The sequence below is a fragment of the Benincasa hispida genome, chromosome 8 (assembly GCF_009727055.1).
Source record: "Benincasa hispida cultivar B227 chromosome 8, ASM972705v1, whole genome shotgun sequence".
NCBI classification, from domain to species: domain Eukaryota; kingdom Viridiplantae; phylum Streptophyta; class Magnoliopsida; order Cucurbitales; family Cucurbitaceae; genus Benincasa; species Benincasa hispida.
Genome location: NC_052356.1, coordinates 43,745,038 through 43,770,536, shown reverse-complemented (window position 1 = coordinate 43,770,536; position 25,499 = coordinate 43,745,038). Strand labels below are relative to the sequence as shown.

Here is a 25,499-nt window from a genome sequence, read left to right as displayed (position 1 = left end):
GCACCATTCCGCACGATCGCCTACCGCACTGCTTAGCTTCATGCATTTGCTACACGATCGTCCAGTGCCTACCTACACGATCACCTACCTCATCATGTAGCTCCGTTCACTTACTATACGATCGCATACCCCATCATATAGCTCCGCTCATTTACTATACGACCGCATACCCCATCATGTAGCGATGCTCAGTGCTACACAATGAGGTATACGATCGTGTAGCAAATGAGCAGCGCTACACGATGGTTGATAACCAGCACACGCAACTCCAATGCCCAGCGCCCATGTCCGCGCAACTTAAGGTTGTCATATGCTTCGCTAACCTCTCAAGACATTGGCTGCCACATGCTTGTCCCTACATAGTCTTTCCTCTTGGCCACACTTTAGCCTATTTCAACGCCCAAATAACCTCTCAAATGTTCATGGCCAATGCATGGCACAACACCAACGCTTAGCACAAGGCCCACGCATTGTCTAATACTTAGCTATTTTTTCTTGCCTTCCAACGCATAGTTCTTTTTGGATTCATACTTAACCAAATTTTCACTAGTTACGGCTTATTTCGAAGCTACTAAATAATATATTTAAACACTTAGAGTTTTTCTACTCTTTAACTTAGGATTTAACTTATACTTAGTTAATCCCTTAAATTCCTGCTTAAGTAGGGAAAATGGAAAATTTGAGTTTCACATAAAAGGCCACAGGAAGCAAAACATTGCTTACCGGGCTTCTTATCTCTCAAATCCATTTGTTATTTTGTATTCAGTACTTTATTTATAGAAAATGGAAATCTCATTTCAATCTCTCCATACCTCGCATGAGTAGCTAAATTTCTGAATGGGTTGAGAAGTACTTAGCTACCATGACTTAAGATTTACATTTTATGCGATCATCTTGTCTTATGTATGCATCATTCATCATTTGGACATACTTGAGAAAGTAGTCTAAAGATAGAATCTAGGCTTGAGAGAGTCATATTAGAATCTAGGCTTGAGAGAGTCGAATTAGAATTGCATAAACAAGAAATAGAAACTTAGATATAAGTTCTATTGCTATTTACACATCGCATGCACCCTAGAAATAGGAATGATTGTATGTGGTCACCTTTTTTTATGTGTGCATCATTCATCATCGCATAGGCAAGAATAGAGGCTTAGAAATAAGTCCTATCAACTGTTTCACATACATATCGCATATGTCCCAGAAATAGGAATTATGGCATTCTGCATTGAGAAATGAAGTGTTGTTATTTGTTTGTAGCATGATCGCATAACTTGTGCACAATCCTAGGAAATGTTAGTTAAACCCCTTCTCAGCCCCTTCATCGCATACGTATTGTAACTCTACACTTTCATCAACTCTACGTTCAACTCCGTCGCATAGGAAAAATCTTGCTCAAACACTACCCACTTCATTTATTTACCACCGCAATAGAATCGAAGAGTCTGTCGCATATTTACTTAGTAGTCCCTGTGTTTGACCCTGGACTTACCAGGATACCTAAGAAGGCTTATACTTGGGCCTTGTCAGGAAAACTTGTATGATCACCGCATAACACACACCATCGCAAACTTAGACCATAACACATCACAATTTCACGCATCAAGTTTTTGGTGCCATTACCGAGGACTACGATATATATTGCACTAACAGAAAACCTCTTTGATTTTCTTTGCAGCTTTCGACCTTTGTGCATTACCATTCCTTCGGAAAGGGAAGAATCAAGTGTCGCATGAGCGAAGGACATGATCCTAAGCCCAATTATGACCTAGAGATCGAAAGAACATTTTGAAGAAGACGGATAAACAACCGCCGACAACAAGGAAAAACTCACAGAATGGCTTAACAACCGGAAGAACGAGCCGCGAATGCAAACAACATAATGGCAAATCCTATCCTTCTGGCGAATGATTGCAATAAACCCATCCGGGACTATGCATCACCTAACTTGTATGATTTCTCCCTAGAAATCATGAGGCCAGCTTTGGATGGATCAAGGTTTAAGATGAAGTCGGTAATGTTACAAATGATCTAGACAGTATGACATTTTGGTGGACAGCGTGGCGAGGATCCGCACGCCCATCTCCGGAGCTTCATTAAAATTTGTAACACTTTTATGTTTCCTAATATCTCCGCTGAAGAAGTGCGACTCACACTATTTTCATTTTCGTTGTATGATAAAGAAAAAAAATGGGCATACTTCCTCGAACCAGGAGAGATAACTTCATGGGAACAGGTTGTGGAGAAGTTCATGAAAAAGTATTTCCCTCATACAGAGAATGCTAGAAGGAAGAAGTTAATCACAAATTTTGAACAAGAAGAAGACGAATCGCTCAGTGACGCGTGGGTGAGGTTCAAGAGATTAGTGCGCAATTGCCCGCACAATGGATTGTTAGACTGGCTCTAGATGGAGATTTTCTACCATGGATTAAATCCTGCATCGTAAACAGCTGCCAACGCGGTAGCAGCAGGCGGTTTACTAGACAAGCTTATGAAGGAAAAGAACATTCTTGATCGCATATCGAAAAATCATGAAGATTGGCAAGAAAGCGATCAACGAGTAAAACCCAAAGAAGGTAACGCAAATAATGGTGCCATCGCATCTTTGCAAAATCAAATGAATATGATGATAAATTTATGACAGGGCATCGCAATCAATAATCTTGGAATGCAAAGAGGGCAAGTCAATGCACTAGAACAAACAAGCACCAGTTGTGCTACATGTGGAGAATCGCATTCGGCTGAAGAGTGTCCACGGAACCTGTAACCCTTTTTCAAATACGTACAACCCCGAGTGGAGAAACCACTCTAATTTTGCTTGGAAAAATAACCAACAACAAGGTTATCAACCTATGGCACAAAAAGAAGAACCACAAGGATTTTTCCAATGAACTAACGTTCAATAGCAACAACAAGCCAGCAGCTCTCAAGCACCACCATCATCCTCTCTAGAGAATCTGTTAAAATAGTACATTGAAAAGAATGACACTGTCCTCCAGAATCAGATGACTTCCATTCACAACTTAGAAATCCAAATAGGACAGATGGCGGGAGAGCTGAAAAATAGACCGCAGGGGACGTTAGCGAGCTCAGCTGAGCTCCCACACAACCCGGGAACACAGAGAAAGAACACTGCCAAGCAGTTGCCCTACGAAGTGGAAAGACGACAACGAAAGTTAGGAAAGAGCCTAGCAGGACCGATCCGAATGCGATAGAATTAGAGAAACTGTTGACGAAAAATGAATCAGAAGAGCCCGAGATGATGGAACCTGAAGTTGCGACCACCTCTAAGTCTCTAGACCATGGAACAGTGAAGGTACAGCTACCACCATTCCCGCAAAGACTGAAAAAGAAGCAAAATGGTGAAGGTCAGTATCATCACTTCCTGGAAATATTAAAACAATTACACATCAATATTTCATTTACAGAAGCGATAGAGCAGATGCCGAAATATGCCAAGTTTTTTAAGGATATGGTGTCGAAGAAAAGAAGCATAGGAAAATTTGCTACAGTGGCATTAACACAAGAATCAAATACTATAATCCCAACGAAGATGCGTGACCCAGGCAGCTTTACGATACCCTGCTCAATAGGAGGATCTACATCGGTCAAGCAATATGCGATCTGGGGGCAAGCATAAATTTAATGCCCCTTTCAATCTTCAAACAATTCAATATAGGACAATTGACACCTACAACGGTGACTCTCCAGCTTGCAGACAGGTCCATAGTACATCCTAAAGGAAAGTTGAAGGATGTCTTGGTCACAATCGATACATTCATTCTACCCGCAGACTTCATCATTCTATATTATGAGACGAACAAAGATGTGCCAATCATATTGGGACGACCATTCTTGTCTACTGGTCATGCTCAAATAGACGTGCATAAATGAGAGATCACGATGAGCATCAACGGAAAGAAGCTCAGGTTTAACATCATCAAGGCGATGAAGTTTCCAGAAGATGAAGGCCTATCAGATTCTGACGATGAACACAGTTGCGATGGAGATTTGGAGTCCAAAGAAGAAGATGAAGAAAGAGAGGATGCAACGGCATCCTTAGAAACCTGCCATGTAATAACAGAGACAGTGAACAATGAAGAAAATTTGAATTTGAATAAAGAGAGAAAAACACAAAAACCTTCCTTAGAGCAGACACCTACCCAGGAGCTGAAAACTCTGCCAAAGCATTTGAAGTACGTTTTCCTTAGCCAGAATGAAACCTTTCAAGTAATAATATCCTTTGCGTTACCGAAAGAGAAAGAAAATGCACTCCTTAGTATTTTGAAGAAGTATATTAAAGAAATCGGATGGACGCTAGCAGATATAAGAGGTATTAGCCCGACGTACTGCATGCACAGAATTCGGCGCGAAGAAAACCTGAAAGGCTCTATAGAACCTCAGCGCAGATTCAACCCTGCGATGAAGGAGGTTGTTAAAATAGAGATCATTAAATGGTTAGACGCCGGCATTATATACCCTATCGCTGATAGCACGTGGGTTAGCCCCGTGCAATGTATTCCAAAGAAGGGCGGAATGATGGTAATCCCAGCTGCAAACAACGAGTTAATCCCCATGAGGACCACCAGCAGCTAGTATACTCTTTGCCTCCTTATGTGTTTTGTCTAGCAAACCACTAGCGGCTGCCGCATTGGCAGGGGTCTGCGAAGAGGGATTCAGTCCTTGGTAAAAAATCTCCATTTGTAGGCAGTCTAGAAAGCCATTATGTGGACAGTCTCTTACCAGCCGCTTGAACCTCGCCCAGGCATCGCTGAGCGATTCGTCATCTTCTTATTCAAAATTTGTTATTAATTTCCTTCTCCTAGCATTCTCAGTTGGTGGAAATACTTCTTCATAAACTTTTCCACCACCTGTTCCCACGAAGTTATCTCCCTCGGTTCAAGAGAATATGTCCATTTTCTTGCCTGATCACATAAGGAGAATGAGAATAGAGTGAGTCGAACTTCGTCGATTGAGATATTCGGAACACAAAAGTGTTACAGATTTCTATGAAGCTCTGAAGGTGGGCGTGCAGGTCTTCGCCACGCCTTTCTCCAAACTGCCCAGCAGCCTGGATCATCTGCAATATTACCAGCTTCATTTCAAACCTCGATCCATCTAACGTCGGCCTCATGATTCCTGGAGAGAAATCATAGAGGTTAGGTGACGCATAGTCCCAGATAGGTCTATTGCGTTCATTCACCAAAAGGATGGGGTTGGCCATTATATTGTTCGCGTTCGCGGCCTTTTCTACCAATTGTTCCACCATTCTTGGTGTTCTCTCTTGTTGTTGGTGGCCTCTTAATCTGTGTCGAAATGTTCTCTCAATCTCTGGGTTGTAATTCGCCAGAGATTGAGAGTTTGCAAAGAAATCAAAAAAATTGCCATTAGCACACTATTTTTTCGAAGAATCCAGCAACGGCGCCAAAAACTTGATGCTTGATTTTATGGTGTGGAATTATGGATGATATGCGATGATGAGATTGCATTGAGCACTCAAGTTTCCTCAGCAGAATCCAAGTGTAAACCCCACCGAGTTTCCTGGAAAGTCCAGGGTCGAACTAAGGGACTTGGGAAAATAGGTTGCATTCGTAATATTTAGGAAAACTTTGTGGTAACTAAATTAATCAATAGTTGTTGAGGTTGTTGTTTGCAATGATAAAAAAAATAACAAATGCAGCGGAGTTTGAAAAGAGTTGATAAAACAAAAGATGCGATGAATATGTGGTCAACGGGTTGAGAAAAGTTTTGGCTAACACTTCCTAGGATGCGATCATGCTATGCGATCATGCAAAATGCATACAACAACGATGCGAATGCCACGGCTTTTAAGGCTAGAACGCATGCGATATATACGATAAGTCTATAGGACCTACACATAAGCCTCTATTCTTATTTATGCGATGACAAAATGATACACACATAAATAAGGTGACCACATAATATCATTCCTATCTCTAGGATGCATGCGATGCAGGTTGGAAAACAGAGCTTATCTCTAAGTTCCTATCTCTTGTTTATGCAGTTCTAATCTTGCTCTCTCGAGTCTAGATTCTAACCTAGCTCTCTCAAGTCTTAGGTTCTTTCTTTAGACTCTCTCTCGAGTAGCTCTAAAGGGATATTTGGCACAGCATAACACAAGATAATCACAAGCAATGAACTTTCTAGGTCATGTTAGCTTAGTTCTTCTCAACTCATTCGACTAGTTTAGCTACTCATGCGTACTAAGAGAGTGAGCAGATGTAGAATAAGAACTTCCATTGTATAAATATAAAGGTGAAGTACAAAACAACAATGCAAGAATAGAATAAAGAGCCTGATAGCAATCTCCTGCTTCCCAAGCTTTTACACTGTCTTTCTACTCGTGTTCAAAAAATAATCTCACTCTCTACTTCTACGCCTCAAGGTTCTCTTTTGAGTTGCCCTGAGCGATCTCCAGTGTCTCTTCTCTTCTCTTGCCCCGCCTTAAAGTAGAAAGGAAAACTATGGACAAAGACGTGCGATCCGAACTTATGAATTTTCGAACCCTTTTTCTGAAGGTTACCCTTGGTATTTATAGAGCTTCTGGGATGAAAGGCGGCTTCTCTCTCATGATTTCATAGATGGGATGGCTTTAATTCCCTGACTGATGCGCCGAATATTTGTCACCGAAAAGCTGAATGTACTTGTTATTATTAGCGACTGTCAACTTAATTCGGATTCGACCGTCATAAGCTTTCTGTCCCATCGTGATGAATTCTGCCTTTCACCCAGATGCGCCCATCATGTTGCACCCACCAAGTTGCAACAATCCTTCTTAAGCGAATGTTTGCGAACACAATCACCACAAAGCCTTGCGGTAATGCTGCGCTCAACCAATGATTTCCTATGATCGCCATTTCTACCTTGCGTCAACGCATAATCTGCATAAAAATACAAAAATCAACTGTTCCTATGTGATGAACGCATGCGACCGTAATATTATGAATTTTATGCCTTTTTTAACGCAATCTGACATATTTTATCAACACAAGCCAACATTGTTTAAGAACTTAGCACTACGATAACGTGCATTTTTGCCCGTTATCACACCTCCAAATTTAAACAATGCTTGTCCTCAAGCATAAGCTAAAGATTTCCTTTAGCAAGTCGACCGCAGTATTCTTTTCCTAGATTTCTCCAGGATACTTCATTCAACTCCTATACACCAAAATTCCTTAAGTCTTATTCAAGTCTCTTCTTAAAATACCTTTAAGACCTAGGGATCGCAAACTTAACCTTAAAAAGGAATTTACTAAATTTTGGAACATCGCATGATTTATTTCAAAAAGAAAACTTTTCCACCGGGGTGTCAAATAATTTTATCCTTGCATATTTCTTGACATTATTATTTTTTTCTGACCTTGCACTGATCCAAGTGCCTTTCCTTCGTTTTGGCTTGCCCGTACGTGTGTCATGCAGACATCCAACTACGAGCAATGCGCTCTTTCTAAGACCAAACTCATACCTATTTGGCAGTGGAGTTGCGGTCATTAATATTTATGCATTGATCCTGGCAACTTACTTTCGTTTTGGCTTACCCCCACGTGTGTCATGCAGACATCCAACTATGGGTAAGTGCCCTTCTCAAGTTAACTCTTATCAACATGGGTTTCCCAATTGCGTTGACAGTGGAGTTGTTATTCTCAAAATTTTTCTTTTAAAAAAAAATAGAAAGGTCGAAAATAAATACGTCACCCCCAAATTTAAAATGCGGCAATGTCCTCATTGCTAAAATATTAAAATAAGTCGTGTGATTTTCTTAGAAAGCTTCATAAAGAGAGTTTGAAAGAAAGCTAGCACACCCCTAACTTCTAGAATTATTTCATGAGGTGACTATCTTAAAATTAAGTTGATTCGAGTATTTACAAAAGGAATAGAAGAATGTTCGTCATCATTGAAATCATAATTGGCAAAGAGACAGCATGCGGTAACTTACTAAATTTATCCATGTCAAATGATTGCGGTAATCAAAGAGGATGCGGTGATAAAACTTTTAAAATTAAAATGCGATGCGATAGTGCAAAATTTGAAATAAAGTTAAGGAAGAATACACCCCCAAATTTGCGTTATCGCCCACTTGTGTATTGATGCATCCTTCTTTGCGGCGATCTATCTTCTTTGGATTGCGGTGACGTAATTTGATAAGTTGCTTCTTCGTGTAACATCTCCGCAATCCAGTGCCTCGATCATTGTAAGAAAAATAGAGAGAGGGTCAAATAATTTTAAACAAAACAACATTCTTGTACCAAATTTTTTTTTTTTTAAATAAGAAAAGTGCAGATAGCAACAAGGTAATTGCGATAATAGATAATAACGAGTATGATGAAAGTTCATGAAGTATTGATGCAGGAAAAAAGATATTCAAAAGAGTTACGTCCCTGATGAAGTTGAATCATATAATAACTCAGGAACCGCTTATTCCAAGCTGGGTTGTTTATGTCCACGGTGGCTTTTCCCTCTTTTCTTTGTCCTCTGGGATCTTTAATGCCTTAATCCGGAGTTTTTCCTCATGAATGTTCCTTACAATCTCCCCCTTACGCACATCAATTTAAGTGCAACCGGTCGAAAGAAATGGTCGTCCCAATATGATGGGTGCATCTTCATCCGCTTTATAATCCAAAATGAGGAAGTCTACTGGCAAGATTAATTTATCAATTGAGATTGCGGCACTTTTCAGCTCCCCTTCAGGATGTATTCGAGATCTGTCCACGAGCAGGAGAGTTTCTTTTGTAAACGTGAGTGTGCCAATACTCAATCGTTAGAAGATTGATAATGGCATTATGTTTATGCTTGACCCAAGATCGAATATCGCTTGGCCACTGTAGACCCCTCCGATGGAGCATGGTATCGTAAAGATTCCTGGGTCGCCCATTTTCGGTGGGATCATAACATTTTGCATTGTGGCCACTATTGCAATCTTTTCTTCCCAATTTTGTTCCTCTTTCAATCTTTGCGGAGCTGCTGGAGGTTGGACTTCTTCTGTCTCAAGATCTGGAGGTTTAAGGGTGGATGCAACTTCAGAGTTCATTTTCTCGAGCTTTTTCGAACTATAGGTCAATGGATCTTCGGTTGTCACCGTATTTAAGTTGGTCGCATTGGGCTTCTTCCCTTCTTCCGCAGTCATTTTGTCGCTTAGTAAGGAGACTGCTAAGCTCTGTTCCTTCCTTGTACCCCTGCGTTGCGAGGAAGCTCAGTTGAGCTTGGAAACACCCCTTGCCGTCTATCTTTAGCTCGCCCGCAATTTATCCCATCTGAATTTCGAGATTCCGAATAGATGTTGCTTGACTCTGAAGCACTAATTTGTTTTTCTCAATGTACTGCTTCAACAAGCTCTCTAAGGACGAAGATTGTGGTGATTGTGAACTACTGGCATGATTTCTTGTCTGACCGTTATTTTGTGGGAAAAATTCGGGTGGCCCTCCTTTTTGCGCCACAAATTGGAAGCTTTGTTGTTGATTTTTCATGCGAAATTTGTGTGGTTTCTCCACTCGGGGTTGTATGTATTAGAGTAGGGATTATTTCTCATGAAGCATACCGACTGTGGATTCTCGTGGCATTCCTCCATCGAATGAACGTCTCCACAATTGACACAACTTGCAGTCATTTGAGCGATTGCGTTGACCTGCCCTTTCTTCGCTCCCATGTTATTAATTGCGATGCCTTGTATCAAACTCATCATCGTAGTCATTTGATTTTGCAAGGATGCAATGGCCTCATTGTTTGCGTCATTATCTTTTATTCTTAATCTCTGATCGCTTTCCCGCCAATCCTCATGATTTTTGGAAATGCAATTAAGTATACTTTTTGCCTTCTCATATGTTTTGTCTAGCAGACCTGTAACGACCCGACTCCCTAGAACTTAAGTTAGGTCGTTACTAAAAGAAACATGCATGCATGGAACTTAAAACAACACTCTTTTATGGTGAAATAAATGCTAATTAGATAAGGGGAGTTCAAAAGTCCTTTATTAAATGCAAATGTTAAAACAATAATAGGGTACCCATAAATCATAAAGGTTAATAAATAAGTATGAAAAACAATTCTTAAAAGTAAGTTTTAAACATCAAAACTAAAAGTTTAGCAAAACATGAAAGGAAATCTAAGTCTTATGAGCGGAAGCATAAAAACTAGTCCCAGTGGCTCGATCACGGATTCCGCTTGTCATTCGCCGGTACGTCCCTACTCTTACCTGAAAACAACATGAGAAATCATGAGTATAAAATATTCAGTAAGTAACCCAACCACTGGGGTTAGGCTCAGCATCTATGTCCTCTAGATACCTACTTCTGGTGAAACACATAAACTGCTCTAGTCCTCATGGGACACATATGCACATGAAACAAAAAGGAGATTGAGTTCTATCCTACCGTAGTTAAGTATGCCCACTATTTCTGGTGAATCCCGAAGGAGACACAAATTGATGAATCCCGAAGGAAATACAAACTGGTGAATCCCGAAGGAAACACAAACTGGTGAATCTCGAAGGAAACACAAACTGGTGAATCCTGAAAGAAACACAAACTGGTGAATCCCGAAGGAAACACAAACTGGTGAATCCCAAAGGAAACATAAAATCTAATGGGCATCTAACGAATCAGTAAGGACATTTGCACAGTCTCAACATCATAATCATCACTATACGAATCTATGACATACATATAAACCTCAATATCTGCGCTCTACAACATACACATATACCTCAACATCATGGTTCTACAACATACACGTATACCTCAACATCATCAGATCAAAATACAACTATGGAAGCACATACCATCTCATACTAGCATTCAAGTGTCTATGAGCATAAATAAATAATTTGGATCTCGTAACAAGACATACTTTAAACACGTTATACTATCAATCTTTCATGCTTCATTCTGCCAAAAACCTTCATTTAACATGCTAGCATACATCTAATGTCTGGCCTGTGGCAGTTTCAGTAGTAAGATTACTTACCTTGATATTAGGTCGAACCAAAAAGCAATTGAATCTTTGTGAAATTCTTGAATCCTTATTCAAACCTAAACTAAACCAAGCTTTAAAATTAATAGTTAAGGCCAAATTCCAAACACCCAAATATTACAAAATATTCCAGATAACCTTACCTAAGGTGTGGTCCAATTCGAATTCACCTTCCAAACCTCCAATTTTAAAGCCCAAATAATTAGAAAACCAAACTCTTCTTCATCTTGAATTAAATTCTTGAATCAACCCCTTAATCATAATTTGAAATTAGGGCTACATGATTAAATCTTGAATCAAATACATACTTCACTACTAATGTCTCAAATAAATTATCCATATGTAGCTTCGTCAAGAAAAATCACTTCCAAATGATTTTACCAAAATTTCTCAACAACTAAAATTAATCCACAAGAGGGTCATCAAAGCATAAAATTTACCAAAACTCGCTAAAACAAACTCCAACTTCACTTAACAACACCTCAATACCTTCACAAACTTGAATCCAAAGTTGAAACACAATGGGTATCAACCAATTAATACCAAAAGTAAATGAGTATTCAAGAATCAACCAAAAACAAACCCAAACAACAAAAATCTTACACAAATCGATAGATCCAGTGACGGCAAAAGTGAATGACGCTTGAGTAGTGGTGGACGGAGGTCATGAAGAGAAACTTACGCGACGGCTTTAGGCGATGTCGGACGGGCTCACAAACGTGAGGAAGAAAGGGGGTGGGGTTTGACTTTTTATTAAAACAACAACACAACAACAACAACAACAACAATAACAACAACAACAATAATAATAATAATAATAATAATAATAATAAAACCAAAAAAGAAAATAAATATAATTACATTTAATTCCTTTCCATTTCAAAAGAAAATTAATTCCTGCCATTAATTTCCAATTTGAATAATTTCATGCCAACAATTAAATTCTCGCATTTACACTTGAAGTCCGAACTAATAACAATTACTGAAATTCCAAATAATAAAGTTACTGAAATTACATTATTACTAAAAAAATGTGCGGGGTGTAACAAGACCACCAGCGGCTGCCGCATTGGCAACGGTTTGCGAAGAGGGATTCAGTCCTTGGTAAAAAATCTCAACTTGCAGGCAGTCTGGTAAGCCATTATGTGGACAGTCTCTTACCAGCCGCTTGAACCTAGCCCAGGCACCGAAAAGCTGAATGTACTTGTTATCGTTAGCGGCCGTCAACTTAATTCGGATTCGACCATCATCGGTTTTCTGTCCCGTCGTGATTAATTCTGCCTTTCACCCAGATGCGCTGATGGGTTATTTTATGAATCGAAATATGGATGATATGCGTTGGTGGATTGCGTTATGCACTTAACTTTCCTTAGTGGAATTCAAGTGTAAATTCCCCTGAGTTTCCTAGTAAGTCCAAGGTCGAACACAGGGACTTGTGAAAATAGTTACGTTGGTAATATTTATGAAAACTTTGGGGTAACCAAGTAAATAAATAAATTTTGGGTGTGTTGTTGCGTTGATGAAAAAGAAGTAAATAAAGGCGGTGGATTTGAGAAAGATAGTTGTGTTGATAGATGCAATGAGTATGCGATGAACGGGTTGAGAAGATCGTTAGCTAGCGTTACTCCAGAATGCGTCAAACTTTACGATCATGTTACAACTATGCACAGCAAGTCATTTCCCAAGCTTACCGAGGCTTTTTACACTGAATCTCTATTCTGATCTACAAATGTTCTCGCTTCTGCAGGTGTCGGCCCTCTCTCAGTCTTGGAGCTTCCGGTGCTTTCCCAAGCTTACCGGAACGATCTACTGGCACACCTTCTTCCTCGTTTCCGCCTTGAAATGAAAGAAAACTATGGACCAAGGCGTGAACTTGTAAAGTGATGAAGTAATCGGCTGCTTAACCTCTTCTCTAAAGAATGCACTTGGTATTTATAGGGTTTCCATGGTGAAAGACTGCTTCTCTCTCTCAGTTGTACAGATGGGACAGTTTTAATTCCTGATTGACACACCGGATGATTATTATCGATAAAGCGAAATGTACTTTGTGACCATTATCGGCTGTCAACTTAATTTGGATCCGACTGTCATCAGCTTTCTGTCTCATCGCTCTTAATTATCCTTTCACCCGGATACGCCCACCATCTTGCGCTGACCAAATTGCGGTGATTCTTCTTGGGCGAATGTTTGTGGGCACGATCAACGCAAAGTCTTGCGGTAAAGTTGCGCTCAACCAATGTATTCCTATGATCGCAATCTCTGCATTGCGTTAACACATTTTCTACACAAAAATGTAAAGATCAACTGCTCTAATGCGTTTGACGCATGCGACCGCAATATTATAGATTTTATACTTAATGGACGCAATTTAACATATTTCTTCAACGCAATCCAACATTGTTTAAGAACTTAGTACTATGATAACGTGCATTTCTGCCCGTTATCACACCCCCAAATTTAAACAATGTTTGTCCTCAAGCATAAGCTAAAGATTCCTTTTGCAAATTAACCGCAAAGTTTTTTCCCTAGATTTCTCAAGAATACTTCGTTCAAATCTTATATGCCAGAATTTCCTTAAGTCTTATTCAAGTCTCTTCCTAAGATATTTCTAAGACTTAGGAATTGCAAGCTTAGCTTTCAAAAGGGCTTTACTAAATACCGGAACATCGCATGATTTATTTTAAAAGAAAATTTTCTTCCAGGATGTGAAATGATTTTATCCTTGCACAAAAATTTTCTTCATTGCTATTTTTTTCTAACCTTGCACTAATCCGAGTGCCTTGCCTTCGTTTTGGCTTGCCCCACGTGTGTCATGCAGACATCCAACTACGAGCAATGCACTCTTTCTCAGACTAAACTCATACCGATTTGGTAGTAAAGTTGCGGTCATTGATTTATGTGTTGATCCTGGTGACTTACTTTCATTTTGGCTTGCCCCCACGTGTGTCATGCGGACATCCAACTACGGGTAAGTGCCTTTCACAACTTAACTCTTATCAACATGGGTTTTCCATTGCGTTGACAGTGGAGTCGTTATTCTCAATATATAATATATAATATATATATATATATATATATATAAGTGAAATACTGTAATAGTAAAATGACGAAGAGTTAAATGTTCAAGAGTTGAGTAAGGATAATCCGGGTTTTTCAACTTTGCAGAGACTGTTTCTGGTTGGAAATCTCCTCCGCATATGCCTTTATCCATTGTCCATTAACTTTAAATGTTCGACTGCCATCTTCGGTGATCAATTCCACCGCACCATGTGGAAATACTTCTTTGATGATGAAGGATCGAACCAGCACGATTTTAATTTTCCCGGGAAGAGCCGTAATCTCGAATTGAAGAATAAGACCTTTTGCCCGACTTGGAGGTTTCTAGCGCATATGCGTTTATCATGCCAGCACTTGGTGCGCTCTTTATATCCAAGCAATCGTTCACCAAATCAACGGTCGTTTACCCACGAACGGCCTCCACACGAACACAGTAATGGGGATGACACCACCACTTAGAACCCTTGATATTCTCTGTGTGAGAATCCAGGAGGTGTAGGCTCTGTTGGATTTGGTAGAGGGAAGGAGGAAACGAAGATCGTATACCACAACCAAGCAAGTTGGAGAAGGTCGGGGTCTATCGTATAGACAATGCTTGATCGTTTAGGAAGCGGTACACAATCGTTTAATAAATAGGTTGCGATCATATAGACGATCGTTTAGTAAACGCTCGAGCGTCCAATCGTTTAGGAAAGAGCTAGACGATCGTTTAGCAAATCCTATGCGATCATTTAGAAAGAGGTGTGTGTGTATACGATCGTGTAAAAACTTTGAGCTGTCGTGTAGTCTCTCGGTTTGCTATGCGATAGGTTGTATACACTCCATGAGCGAATTATACAATCCCTTGCAAAATGAAAACGATTTTCATTTTATTCTTCAGTTATGAACACTGAATGGAACCTCCCACTATCACACGTTTACGAAGAAAATGCCGGCACAATTATCCCATAATTGTCCAATTAAAAATAATAAATATAATCATATTATATTCATTAACCTATGGTTTAATGTCACATCATATGCAATACCTTAATCATAGTCTTTTCTCCTCTACTAGATATAAATTATTCATATCATTTTCTTCCAAAAAAAAAATGTATCTCATACATAAAGTCAATCATATTATATATAATTAACCAGTTCAATCATATCATATATAATCGAACTCCCTCTTGTCAATTTGAACATTTCAAACTGAACCAAAAACGGATTCTCAACTTGAATCCATTAAGCTACCAAGGGGACCTTATGAACCTATGGCTCGAAGCTCCAACGGTACGTGAATAGCTTACTAAATTCTTTAGCCATGAGATCCACCATCCATTAACTGCCAGACATTCCACTAAAGACTGACAGCTGAACTCTTTTTACCACAGATATATTTTTGTGTCCATTGGATATAATCAATCAACAGTACGATAACCCTTCACAGATGTTCGTAAGTACAACTGGACCAATTTATCGTTTTGCCCCTATAGTTACATCTAACTCCTTAAGTACCATTGATCCCTCTAATGAACAATACAACATATTCCTACTATGTGTGGACACCTCTCGAGCTATGAAAAGGTGTGTGGCGCCACATTGTTCAAGCCCCGAGATCAGCCCTTAAGGGAACAATCTATCTACTTACCCCTACTTCGGGGAAGGAGTGAATTCCATCTTGTGTAGCTGAGTTCCCAACTCCTAAATTAGACGAATCTCCAAAGTGGTAGGTTTGAGTCGGCGATCTGGTCACTCACACCCATGCAAATCAAAAGACCGTCCTCAAAGACAGGAGTTCTCAACTCACTCAGGATTGAGGTCATGTTACCTATGGTCATCCTAGTGAAGTGAAGTCTCTGTCATGAACGGCGTTATATAACGAGACTATAACACTTCGTGGTCCGGTCTTATACAAACTTCTTTGTATAGGGTGTCCTTGCTCGCATGTCTCCACATGAATGATTAGGATCAGACCATTTGTAGCAAGTCACAATACTTGTAACTATTTTACAAAGCGGGTCGCATCCGTAGCGTTACCAGGATAAGGTTTCCCTCCTATATCCATATACTACAGACCATTTTGGTTATCACTTAAGACATGATCTACTTGTATGTCTCCACATACATGCTTAAGTTACAAACGACAACTAGGAATTTTAGTTTATTGGTTTGTGGTAAAGCAAATAAAACATCCAATGTTTATAGACAATAAGTGAAGAACATATCATATATTATACATCACAAGTATTTGTTCAAAACTGTGTTTACAAACTACAAGAAACGAGAGTTTAGGGCATCATCTCCAACAGGGACATCCTAAAGAACATCCATGGAGAAATTATATGACACATCCTTGAACAAATATTGCCATAATTCCAAATCTCTAACAAAATAGATGTAATTCTTTCTTTTCCATATATTTTAATTATTTAAAAAAAACTTCTTTAAAGAAAAAAACAACGTTGTGTTAAATGTGACTATTCAAAGTTTCTAGTCAGAAATTAGAATTTGTTATTGAAAAATGTGGAAGTATTTATATCATTAAACTTATTTTCACCCATCAATTAAAGCTATTAAGTCAATCGATGATTTAATATGATATTAAAATATATGGTATTGTATTCGAATTTTTATTCTATCTTTTATGATATTGTGCAACAATCGGTGATTTAACCAAATAAAAAAATGGTTAAACAACACGAGACTAAATAAAATGTTTTGAACAGTAAAAAGTAGTGCAAAAAGAAGCACATGAATAAAGCATATATATTGAGTCTGATAAAAGTTAGCTTTTGAGTTTTGAATGCATCTGTTGGTTTCTAATTTCTATCACTGGATTCTTCAACAATTGAAAATTCAAAACAAAATGTTTTAAGAAAATGATAGCGAAATGGATATGGCTTGTGGGACCCCACCACACTTTCTGCTAAAATACAAATATTTTCCATTATTACGCATTTAATATTTAAATAATTTTCCCATCAATACATTGAATAAAAAAATAAATTTGATAACTTGAAACTAATAAGAGAAAGAGATGTAGTTTAGATAGGCTATGATAGTTAGAGTAGTGATTTTAAAAAAGAAATTTAGGTAAATTGATTTTGTAAAATTGATTTATATTTGGTTTCAAATTTTTTCTAAGTGATTTTCGAATATTTAAAAATAATTTTAAATTATTATGTTTGGTTCTAAAAGTAAATTTAGAGTTATTTACGTTCAAAATTGTATTTTCTATTTGAGAAATTATATTTAACTAAATAATTATGGTAAATATCTAGTTCTATATATTTTGATGTTAAATTCTTATATGCATAGTTGATATTTTGAGTAAAGTGAATATTTATAATAGATATTAAAAGAAAATTCAAAATGTATATAATTACTTTTTTTTATTTAACAATTTAATGACAACGTCTATCATATTTTATTCCAGTATTTAAAATTAGGAAAAACGATTTCACAAATAGCTAACCAACAATATTTTAACAAAAATTGAATTAGATAGTCATTTTAGACTCATTCAAGTCAATCACTTAACAAAAATCACATATCAACTAATTCCTCTAAAATCAATTTTAGGTGAGGTCAAACACCATCATTTAAAAAAAAAAAATAATAATAATTTTGGCAAGAGAAAAAATAATTTTGAGAATCTCAAAATCATTCTGAAATATACCATAAATCGTTTTAATGAGAATCCATTTAGTAACCCGTATTCTATACACTCTTTAAATTTATATCTTCTTTTCCAGGTCAATTTTTATGGTCCGACTATGCTCCTAACAACTAAAGTATACGTGACACACATTAAAGTTTAAAATAAATAAAGTGAGGCTCAAATTTAAATTAAACCCCAAGTTAGAAAGTAAAAAGAATTGAAAAAGGATAGGGAAATGTACATATAAAGCAAAAAGAAAAATCCAATATAATTTTCTCATACCTAAAATTTATACATTCACTTGAAGGTGTTGGGGGTTTGTTTATTTATTAATTAATTTTTCTTTCTTCAGAAAGGTACGAACTAGTTAGGGTTTAGGTCAATTTCTCTTTTGAAAAGTTTGCAAGTTCTTCACAAAATTAAAGATTACACGGATAAACTTCAAAATTATGTTTCACTTTAAAAAACTTTTTTTTCTCTCAAAAAAGAAACAATTTGATTTACTTTTTCTATCACCACAATTTTCAAAACCTATAAATTGCTTTCACCCTATAAGTAATAATACAATTGGTTGAAAAAAAAAACTTGGGTCCAGTTCTTCTGTGCAATCGAAACTGCATTCAATGAAAGAATGACATGTGACCATTTTATTTTTTTGAAAAAATAATTTTTTAAATTTATTATTTATGTAGCGGAGAAAAGAGGAGTATATACCTGATTATTGCTCTATATTGAATGTGTTGTTCTTTGAAAAAGTGCATTGGAAATAAGACAGGAAGCTGTCTTATAAGTTAGGCTGGAAATTAGCCCACTTTCCATAATCCAAATAAAAGGCTATTTGTCTCCTCTTGCATGTGGAATCATTTCATTTGAAGGATATGGTTAACTATTGTTTGATAAGATGGCCATTCAATAATTTGACTAAATTATCAGATGGACTGCTCAAAATCCACAAGTTGAAGGGCATTTTGCAACTTTAATATAGATATATGTAGTTCTCATAATTACTTGAGGACTAAGTTAATGAAAATAAGCAATCAAAGAAGATCAGAGAACACCCTGAACCAAAGATCAACAGTGCAATTTTCATTGAGGATATTTTTTTCTTTAGAAATGTCGTAAAGATAGTTTTTTTTCATATTTCTAGAGAGGATAACAAATTTACTCGTGCTATAGCAACATTGACATCTTCTTAAAATTGTTTCCTTTAATTTAAAAAGATATTTTTTCAGATAATATTCTCCCTTCATTTGTGATATCAGTGTATGGTGTATTTGTTGTAGTGTTCTTGTCTAAAACAATGTGGTTGGACATTTATCCTAATAAGGAAAAAAAACCTATATATGCTTAGCCTAAAAAATACATTTAATACATTTGTGTGGACTTCAGAAAAGTGGTAGAAGAATGAACCTCATATTTTTTTGGTTTTATTTTAATCCTCGGACTTTAAAATTTTGAAGTTTGGTCACTGTATTTTAAATTAATGTCTAAACTATTCCGTTAGGGGGTTAATGTGACGAACAAAATATTTTACTTTCACTCTCCTCTGGCTCTCTCTTGACTTTCTCCCCAAGCTACTGCGTTAAACTCCAATTCATAGAATTTTAGAACCTGGTTCCATTTTTAACTGCCCTCGAAAAAGAAATTGAAAATTGGAATGCCAAAGAAATGCTGAATTGATCATGAGTTCTTGATGTCAGATTGTATAGAAGACGGGTGAGAGTTTGGGCCCATTGGGCCTTCTAAATACTACCTTCAAAATGGTCCAAAGCCACACATACTACGGGTGCCTAATGTTCGGTTACTATTTTCTTTTAATTGAAAATAACCATACTATATAATTCTTTTGAATCTTATAAGTCAAATGGGATTAATGAACTCATATTATTATATACTAATTACAATTTAAATACAGAGCCGAATATGCAACCTTCTGATCTGCCTAACATTAACCAGTATAAAAGGTATATATATTATATGGATTTTAGTTTCCAAATTCACTACCAAACACATTGAAATCTAAAAATATGACAACTTTATTTTCCATCTCGTCTCTTAATTCTCATGAATGATTTGTTTCCTAAGTTCCTACATTTTAGATCACTAATGAAACACACTTGTACGAAATTCTGTAACATTTATGTCGAATTAGACCATACCTGTCAAACTTGAACAATAAGTTCCCAATGCTTAGAAAGTACTTAATTTTGGTAGCTCAATTCATAAAAACCATTGTTTAATGCTGACGATACAATTTTTTTAATATATATATATGGTTATTATATTAAAAAAATAATAAAAAACACACATTCCCTCCCGGTCCTCTCACCCTATCCCTCCAATTGTCTCATTCTCCGAACCTAAGGGCACAAATTCCAAACTTGTAACAAATTATTTTAACTTGTTTGATAATTATTTCTTTTTTATTTTTAATTTTCATTTTTTAAAAATTAAATCTATTTCTTTTCAACTTCATGATTTGCATATTTTTTGAGTAAAATTGTTGAATTATTAACCAAATTTAAAAAACAAAACAAGTTTTTAAAAACTATTTTTTTAGTTTTCAAATTTTCGTTCAATTTTTTAAACCATTGATAAGAAGTTGATAACAAAGAAAGAAATTTGAAAATAAGTGTAATGTCTATAAATTTAATTTTTCAAAAACTAAAACTAAAAACCAAATGGTTATCAAACTAGGTCTTAATTTTTTGTTTTTAGTTCCAAAAAAAATAAGCATATAAATGCTTATTCCATCTCTAAATCTCTTGCTTAACTAAATTCTTTATACCCATGTTTATTCAAGCCATGTTTTGAGTTTTTAAAACCTTATTTTTGTTTTTAGAATTTGGCTAAGAATTCAATTAATTTACTCAATAAAAATAAAAATTATTGTAAGAAATTAAGAGAAAAGAGACTTAGGGCCCATTTGGATTAACTAGAGAATAAAATATTTTTTTTTAGAAAAGCCAATTTTATTTAAACTCTTTTGATAAAGATTATTTAAAAGTGATCTTTTTAAATATAAAAAAAAATAAAAATATTTACATCTTATAACTTGAACTTTTTGTTATAAATATTTTATGGATTTTTATATTTATAAGAAATTCCCTATTCAATAAAATATAAAATGAATTTTAGATGTGTTCCAAAAGCTATTTTGAGTAATTACCAAACACATTAATTTTTTTTCTAAAATGACTTATTTTGAAAAGTTAATCCAAACACACCCTTAATTTTAAAAAATCAAAAACAAAAAACAAAATAAATACTAAATGGAATTTTGGGGTTTAAGGAATAATTTTTTCTGCAAATTCCAAACCTCTTTTATATAATTTTGACCTTTTTTATAAAGAGGTATTGAATTCTTAATTAAAAAAATCAGAATGAAATAAATTTAGAAAACTTGCATTTATTTTTCAAATCTAGTTATTAACTTTCTAGATGTTATCTAAAAATTGTTGTTTTAAATAACAAACCTGCTTGAAATATTTTAAAATAAATTTTGAAAACTTGCGTTTATTTTTCAAATCTAGTTATTAACTTTCTAATTATTATCTAAAAACTATTGTTTTAAATAACAAAACTATCTGAAATATCTTAAATATAGAAAAAAAGAAAAAAGAAAAAAAAAGTTTTTTCAATGGATTGAGAATTTTTTTTTTCTATTTTGTTATATTTGTAAATGAGTTCGTCATTTTGCTCGGAGAATCCTTTTTCTATTTAAAAAATAAAATTTGGTTTCTTTAAAATAAAAATAAGAACAAACAAATAAATAAAAACAAAACATATGATCTCAAAGCACAGATAATAAAAATTATACGAAAAGAGTTCCAAAATTTTCAAAAAGAAACTTAATACTCAAAAGTCATTGTCAAATCATCATAGTAGACTTAATAGAACACCTAACCCATTATCAACACATTCCTCGCGACTAGAGAGGATGGTTAGGAAAGAAATCTATCGTCCATTCAACACTATGAATCATCATTTTCTTCTTTTCCTGTGTATGATGAATTCTCCTGATCTTTAGATCTAATATTATTGTCGTTTCCAAAAGGGCTTACTTTCGGGTTTTGTCTTTTACAACTAATATAGTGTTAATGGTTAGAAAAATAACGCTAAAATCCACAAACACACGGACAAAACCACACCAAATAAAGCTTAAGGGAAGAAATCTATCATCACGTTTAATGGAAAAAGGAAAAAAAAAAAACAACCCAAAAGAGAAGAAAAAGAAAACTAGCTTTCTTTCTATATTAATTGATCATGGCCTACAAAATATTAAGAGGGTCATTGATTAGTAAGCAAACGAACAGGTGGAGAGATATTCTGCATATAATGGCTTTAAATCTCATCAACTTGTCAAACTAACACAGTACTATATCAGAATCTATATAACTGTATATATACACTTGGCCTTCCTACCCAAAAAAGATATCAAAATGAAGTAGATTCCTATCAATTCTTGCCTAACTCACCATCTATAATATGTATATGCAAAGTTGGTGCAATGACCATTATTAAACCCACAAACCTTACCCCTCCACCAACTCAAGATGACAAAAAAAATATATCAAAATCAAAATCAAACCTCTCTAGAAAGAAAAAAGAAACAACAGAAAACAACCATTCTAACAGGCCACACACATATAAAGCAAAAGCAGAACCCAAAAAACTGAAAAGAAAAGGCAGGTTGGGGGGGCCATCGTCAATCAGTAAATCGACTAAAGTACCTGCTGCTGCTTCAAGTGCTTCATATGAGCGTCTCCTAATCGGTTTGGTGTGTGTCATTTGACTCATTTCAGTTGCAGGCAACTGAGGAGACTGAAAGTGGGTAAGGAAAAGTGTTTGCATACTGGAACGAGAGTGTACCGCCATAGACAAGAGGCTTGCCATCGTTCACGAGACAGTCGTCGTAACGTAGGCGTTTGAAGATTCTGGGATTGATGAGGTGGGCTGAGCTAAACCAACCGCATTTGAAATGAATACCATAGATCTCACATCCAGTGACACAAGCATTCACTACTTCCACAGTGTAGGTGGGGATACCAGTTGGAAGTGGAGCTGTGGGGCCTTGGTTAATCACAATGTCTGACTTTGTACACTTTTCTCCCCAAATTCTGGTTGGTTCCTCAATTGTTGCTTGTCCTAAAGGCACATTGAAATAAAGAACCAAACAGCTCGACGTCATTTGTTAGCTTCGTATATAGGGCATAGTTCAAGGTACCACCCACGTGCAAACATTACTCTTATAAATAAATATCGACCCACCAATGGGAAAACATCTACAGACACACAAACTACACTTTCTGGAAGTCATAAAGGATGTGTTGAGAAAGCATAAATAAGCAATTATAAAAGATAAAGCAAATTCAAAGGCAATAGAGGGCAGGTAAAGAGTAAAGAGAGTATGAAAAAGAAAAATCCGCGGCAGCATTATCAAAATTGAGTCCATTTGTTAGACATAACAAATTTTAAAATTCAGAAATACGCCCATTACATTCATATGAAAATTTAAAACTAATAAAACTGTACCCTCAACAATCCCACTAAAGAGAGTCCACGCATTAGCTAATCGTTTTATATAATTTTATATACACACTCAACGGTAGAGCTTTTTCGTCAAAGCAATGAATAAATCAGAAGCTATACACAAAAGCTAAAACTGAGAAAGGCATTATAATGCTCCGCTTTCGGGCCAAAGGTTGCTTTTACGTAATCAATGAATTATGGACAGAAAAAGGAAGAAAGGTTGGTGGGTATATGGGATCAATTAAAGAAGATTTCTCTAAAAACAGCTACAGAAAGGCCATATAGATAAAAGAGCAGAAAGAAAGGGTGGAAAGCTACATAGAAAAAGGTGCGCCTTAGCTTCATTACTAAGAATGGATGGGCGTGCAATTCTGACACCAAATCAACCATTTATGCAATTGAGTACCCAATCTCTTCAATCCCTTCCCCCAACCCCGAGATCATAATTCCAAAATCAAACGGATATTTTAAACAAAAAGAATTCTGCACAACGAACGCAAAAAAGAATAACGAATCCTCCGTTAACGAATCTGTTGTAACATTTACGACACAAAGATTTAATCAGATTTCATAAACTTACTAGTGAGGAGAAGCTTCCGATGAGGGGCGACTATTGTGGTATTCAACCCCAATCGAAGGAAACTCGGTGGACTCGAGTTCATAATATCCAGATCTGCATTCATGTAAGGAAGAGAATGATGTAAAAAAGTAGTAGAAGAAGAATAATATCTTTGTTTCTATACGCACCAGAAAAGGACAAAGGAAAACAATGATTGAAGAACAAATAAAATATACAGAAAGAAGAAGACAAAACAAAAGGTAACACACACACAGAGAGAGAGAGAGAGAGAGAGAGAGAAGCGACGTAAAAGCATAACAAATCAAAACGCGGTAAAAACAAATTGAAAACAAAACGGAAGAACGAACTGCGAGAGATGAAACAGACCTGTAAGAAAAGCAGATACCAAAAAGAAGATGAAGAAAACCAAAGCGAAAATCACCAATACTCGCGGAGCTTTCATCATTTATAACAGGATTAATCCTGTGGACTCCGGAAAGAACTGTTGTACAAGAAATCGGAGAGATGGAAGTCGGAATCGGAAAGTGAATCCGATCCTTTATAAGAGAGAAAAACTTCAGAAACTAAAAAAACCTGCGTTGGGAAAAGAATGAAAACATCACATCATTAGAGAAAATGGTATTTAAAAAACCAATCAGTCAAAAAGAGAACAATAGCCGTCGAAACAAAGAGATATACAGAGAGAAGTTGATTGACTTTAAACGAAGAACCATTGCCTTAAAGAATCGCAAAGCCTGAACAGTGGTCAGAATCACAGGCTATACTTAGTAGTTACCCCACCAGTAGGTGCAGGCGAAATTAATGAAACGACAAAGCAGAAGCCGTGTAAGAAAAAGAGGAATACGCGGCAGAGAAAAGCTTGAGCAGAGGTAATAATCGGTGTAAGAGAAGTAGCAGTTATGGAGGAAGAAGGACAAAAAAACGAAAGAGAGAAAAGGGAAGAATACGGAGGAAATTCAAAAGCATGCGAGAGAAAGAACAGGTAAGACAGAAAAGTAAGAGAGAAAAAGTGAAACAGAAAAAAAAAAAAGGAAAGAATGGAGTGTACGTACAGAGGAAAATGGAGCAGAAAGTTGAGGGGAGGAGAGACAAAAATGGCAGAAGGAAATCGTGGATACCTGAAAATAACAAAGCACCACGATCCTCAAAAAGTGAATATCATCGCTACGTTTTGTTTGAACGCATTTAATGAAAGAAGAGACATACAAATACAATGGAGAAAAGTGATAAACCCTAGAGGAGAGTGAAACACAGACGGCGGCGATGGGCGGCGATTTGTCGGAAGATGGGAGGAGAAGGAGGTTGAGGGGTGGGGTTCAAAATCAATAAAACAAAAAAAAGGGGTGGTAAAAATGAAAATAAATGGGAATTAAAGATGTGACAGGCAGCTATATAAAGTAGTATTGTAGTGGGGGGAGGTAACCGTCACGTGTGCAATATTTATCCACCGAGGCTACCAGCCTCGGGGCTTGGATTGGATGTGATTCTTTTTTCTTTTTTCTTTTTTCTTTTTTCTAATTTATTTATATCCAAGTTAATATAAAATTCCTTTAATATTCTTGGTTCCACAGTGGAGCAGGAGAATGATTTTTCTTTTTTTCACATTACGTGTACTGCTGTGGGCCCTCTTCCATTATTAGCTATTATTGTTTTAATTTAACTCCACTGCCAGTGCCATCTCAATTTTCTATTTAGTTT

General features: G+C 36.3%; 1 protein-coding gene and 1 non-coding gene across 5 annotated transcripts; both read right to left on the bottom strand.

Annotated features, from left to right (window-relative positions):
* Positions 1-2,284: 2,284 nt before the first annotated feature.
* Positions 2,285-2,391, bottom strand: LOC120084273. Its single transcript, XR_005483638.1, has one exon. It is a non-coding gene; the product is annotated as a small nucleolar RNA R71 (small nucleolar RNA).
* Positions 2,392-21,986: 19,595 nt separating this feature from the next.
* Positions 21,987-25,163, bottom strand: LOC120082746 (protein TAPETUM DETERMINANT 1-like). 4 transcript variants are annotated; one of them, XM_039038031.1, is made up of 5 exons: positions 25,008-25,153; positions 24,480-24,919; positions 24,168-24,374; positions 23,802-23,894; positions 21,987-22,837 (listed from the first exon to the last, which is right to left on the bottom strand). In XM_039038031.1, exons 3-5 carry the CDS (start codon positions 24,244-24,246, stop codon positions 22,491-22,493), a joined length of 519 nt encoding a protein of 172 aa, XP_038893959.1. In that variant the 5' UTR covers positions 24,247-24,374; positions 24,480-24,919; positions 25,008-25,153; the 3' UTR covers positions 21,987-22,490. The 4 variants fall into 4 exon arrangements, with proteins under 4 accessions (XP_038893959.1, XP_038893961.1, XP_038893960.1 ...); XM_039038033.1 differs by having other exon boundaries at positions 24,854-24,919; XM_039038032.1 differs by lacking the exon at positions 24,480-24,919 and having other exon boundaries at positions 24,920-25,163.
* Between the last annotated feature and the right edge of the window lie 336 nt (positions 25,164-25,499).

Excerpts from the sequence above, each read along its gene's own strand:
- LOC120082746 (XM_039038032.1), bottom strand. The coding sequence starts at position 24,246 with ATGATGAAAGCTCCGCGAGTATTGGTGATTTTCGCTTTGGTTTTCTTC. Across the intron at positions 23,895-24,167 it reads GGTATCTGCTTTTCTTACAG|ATCTGGATATTATGAACTCG; the intron begins GTCTGTTTCATC and ends ACATGAATGCAG. Across the intron at positions 22,838-23,801 it reads TCGGAAGCTTCTCCTCACTA|GACAAGCAACAATTGAGGAA; the intron begins GTAAGTTTATGA and ends ATGTGCCTTTAG.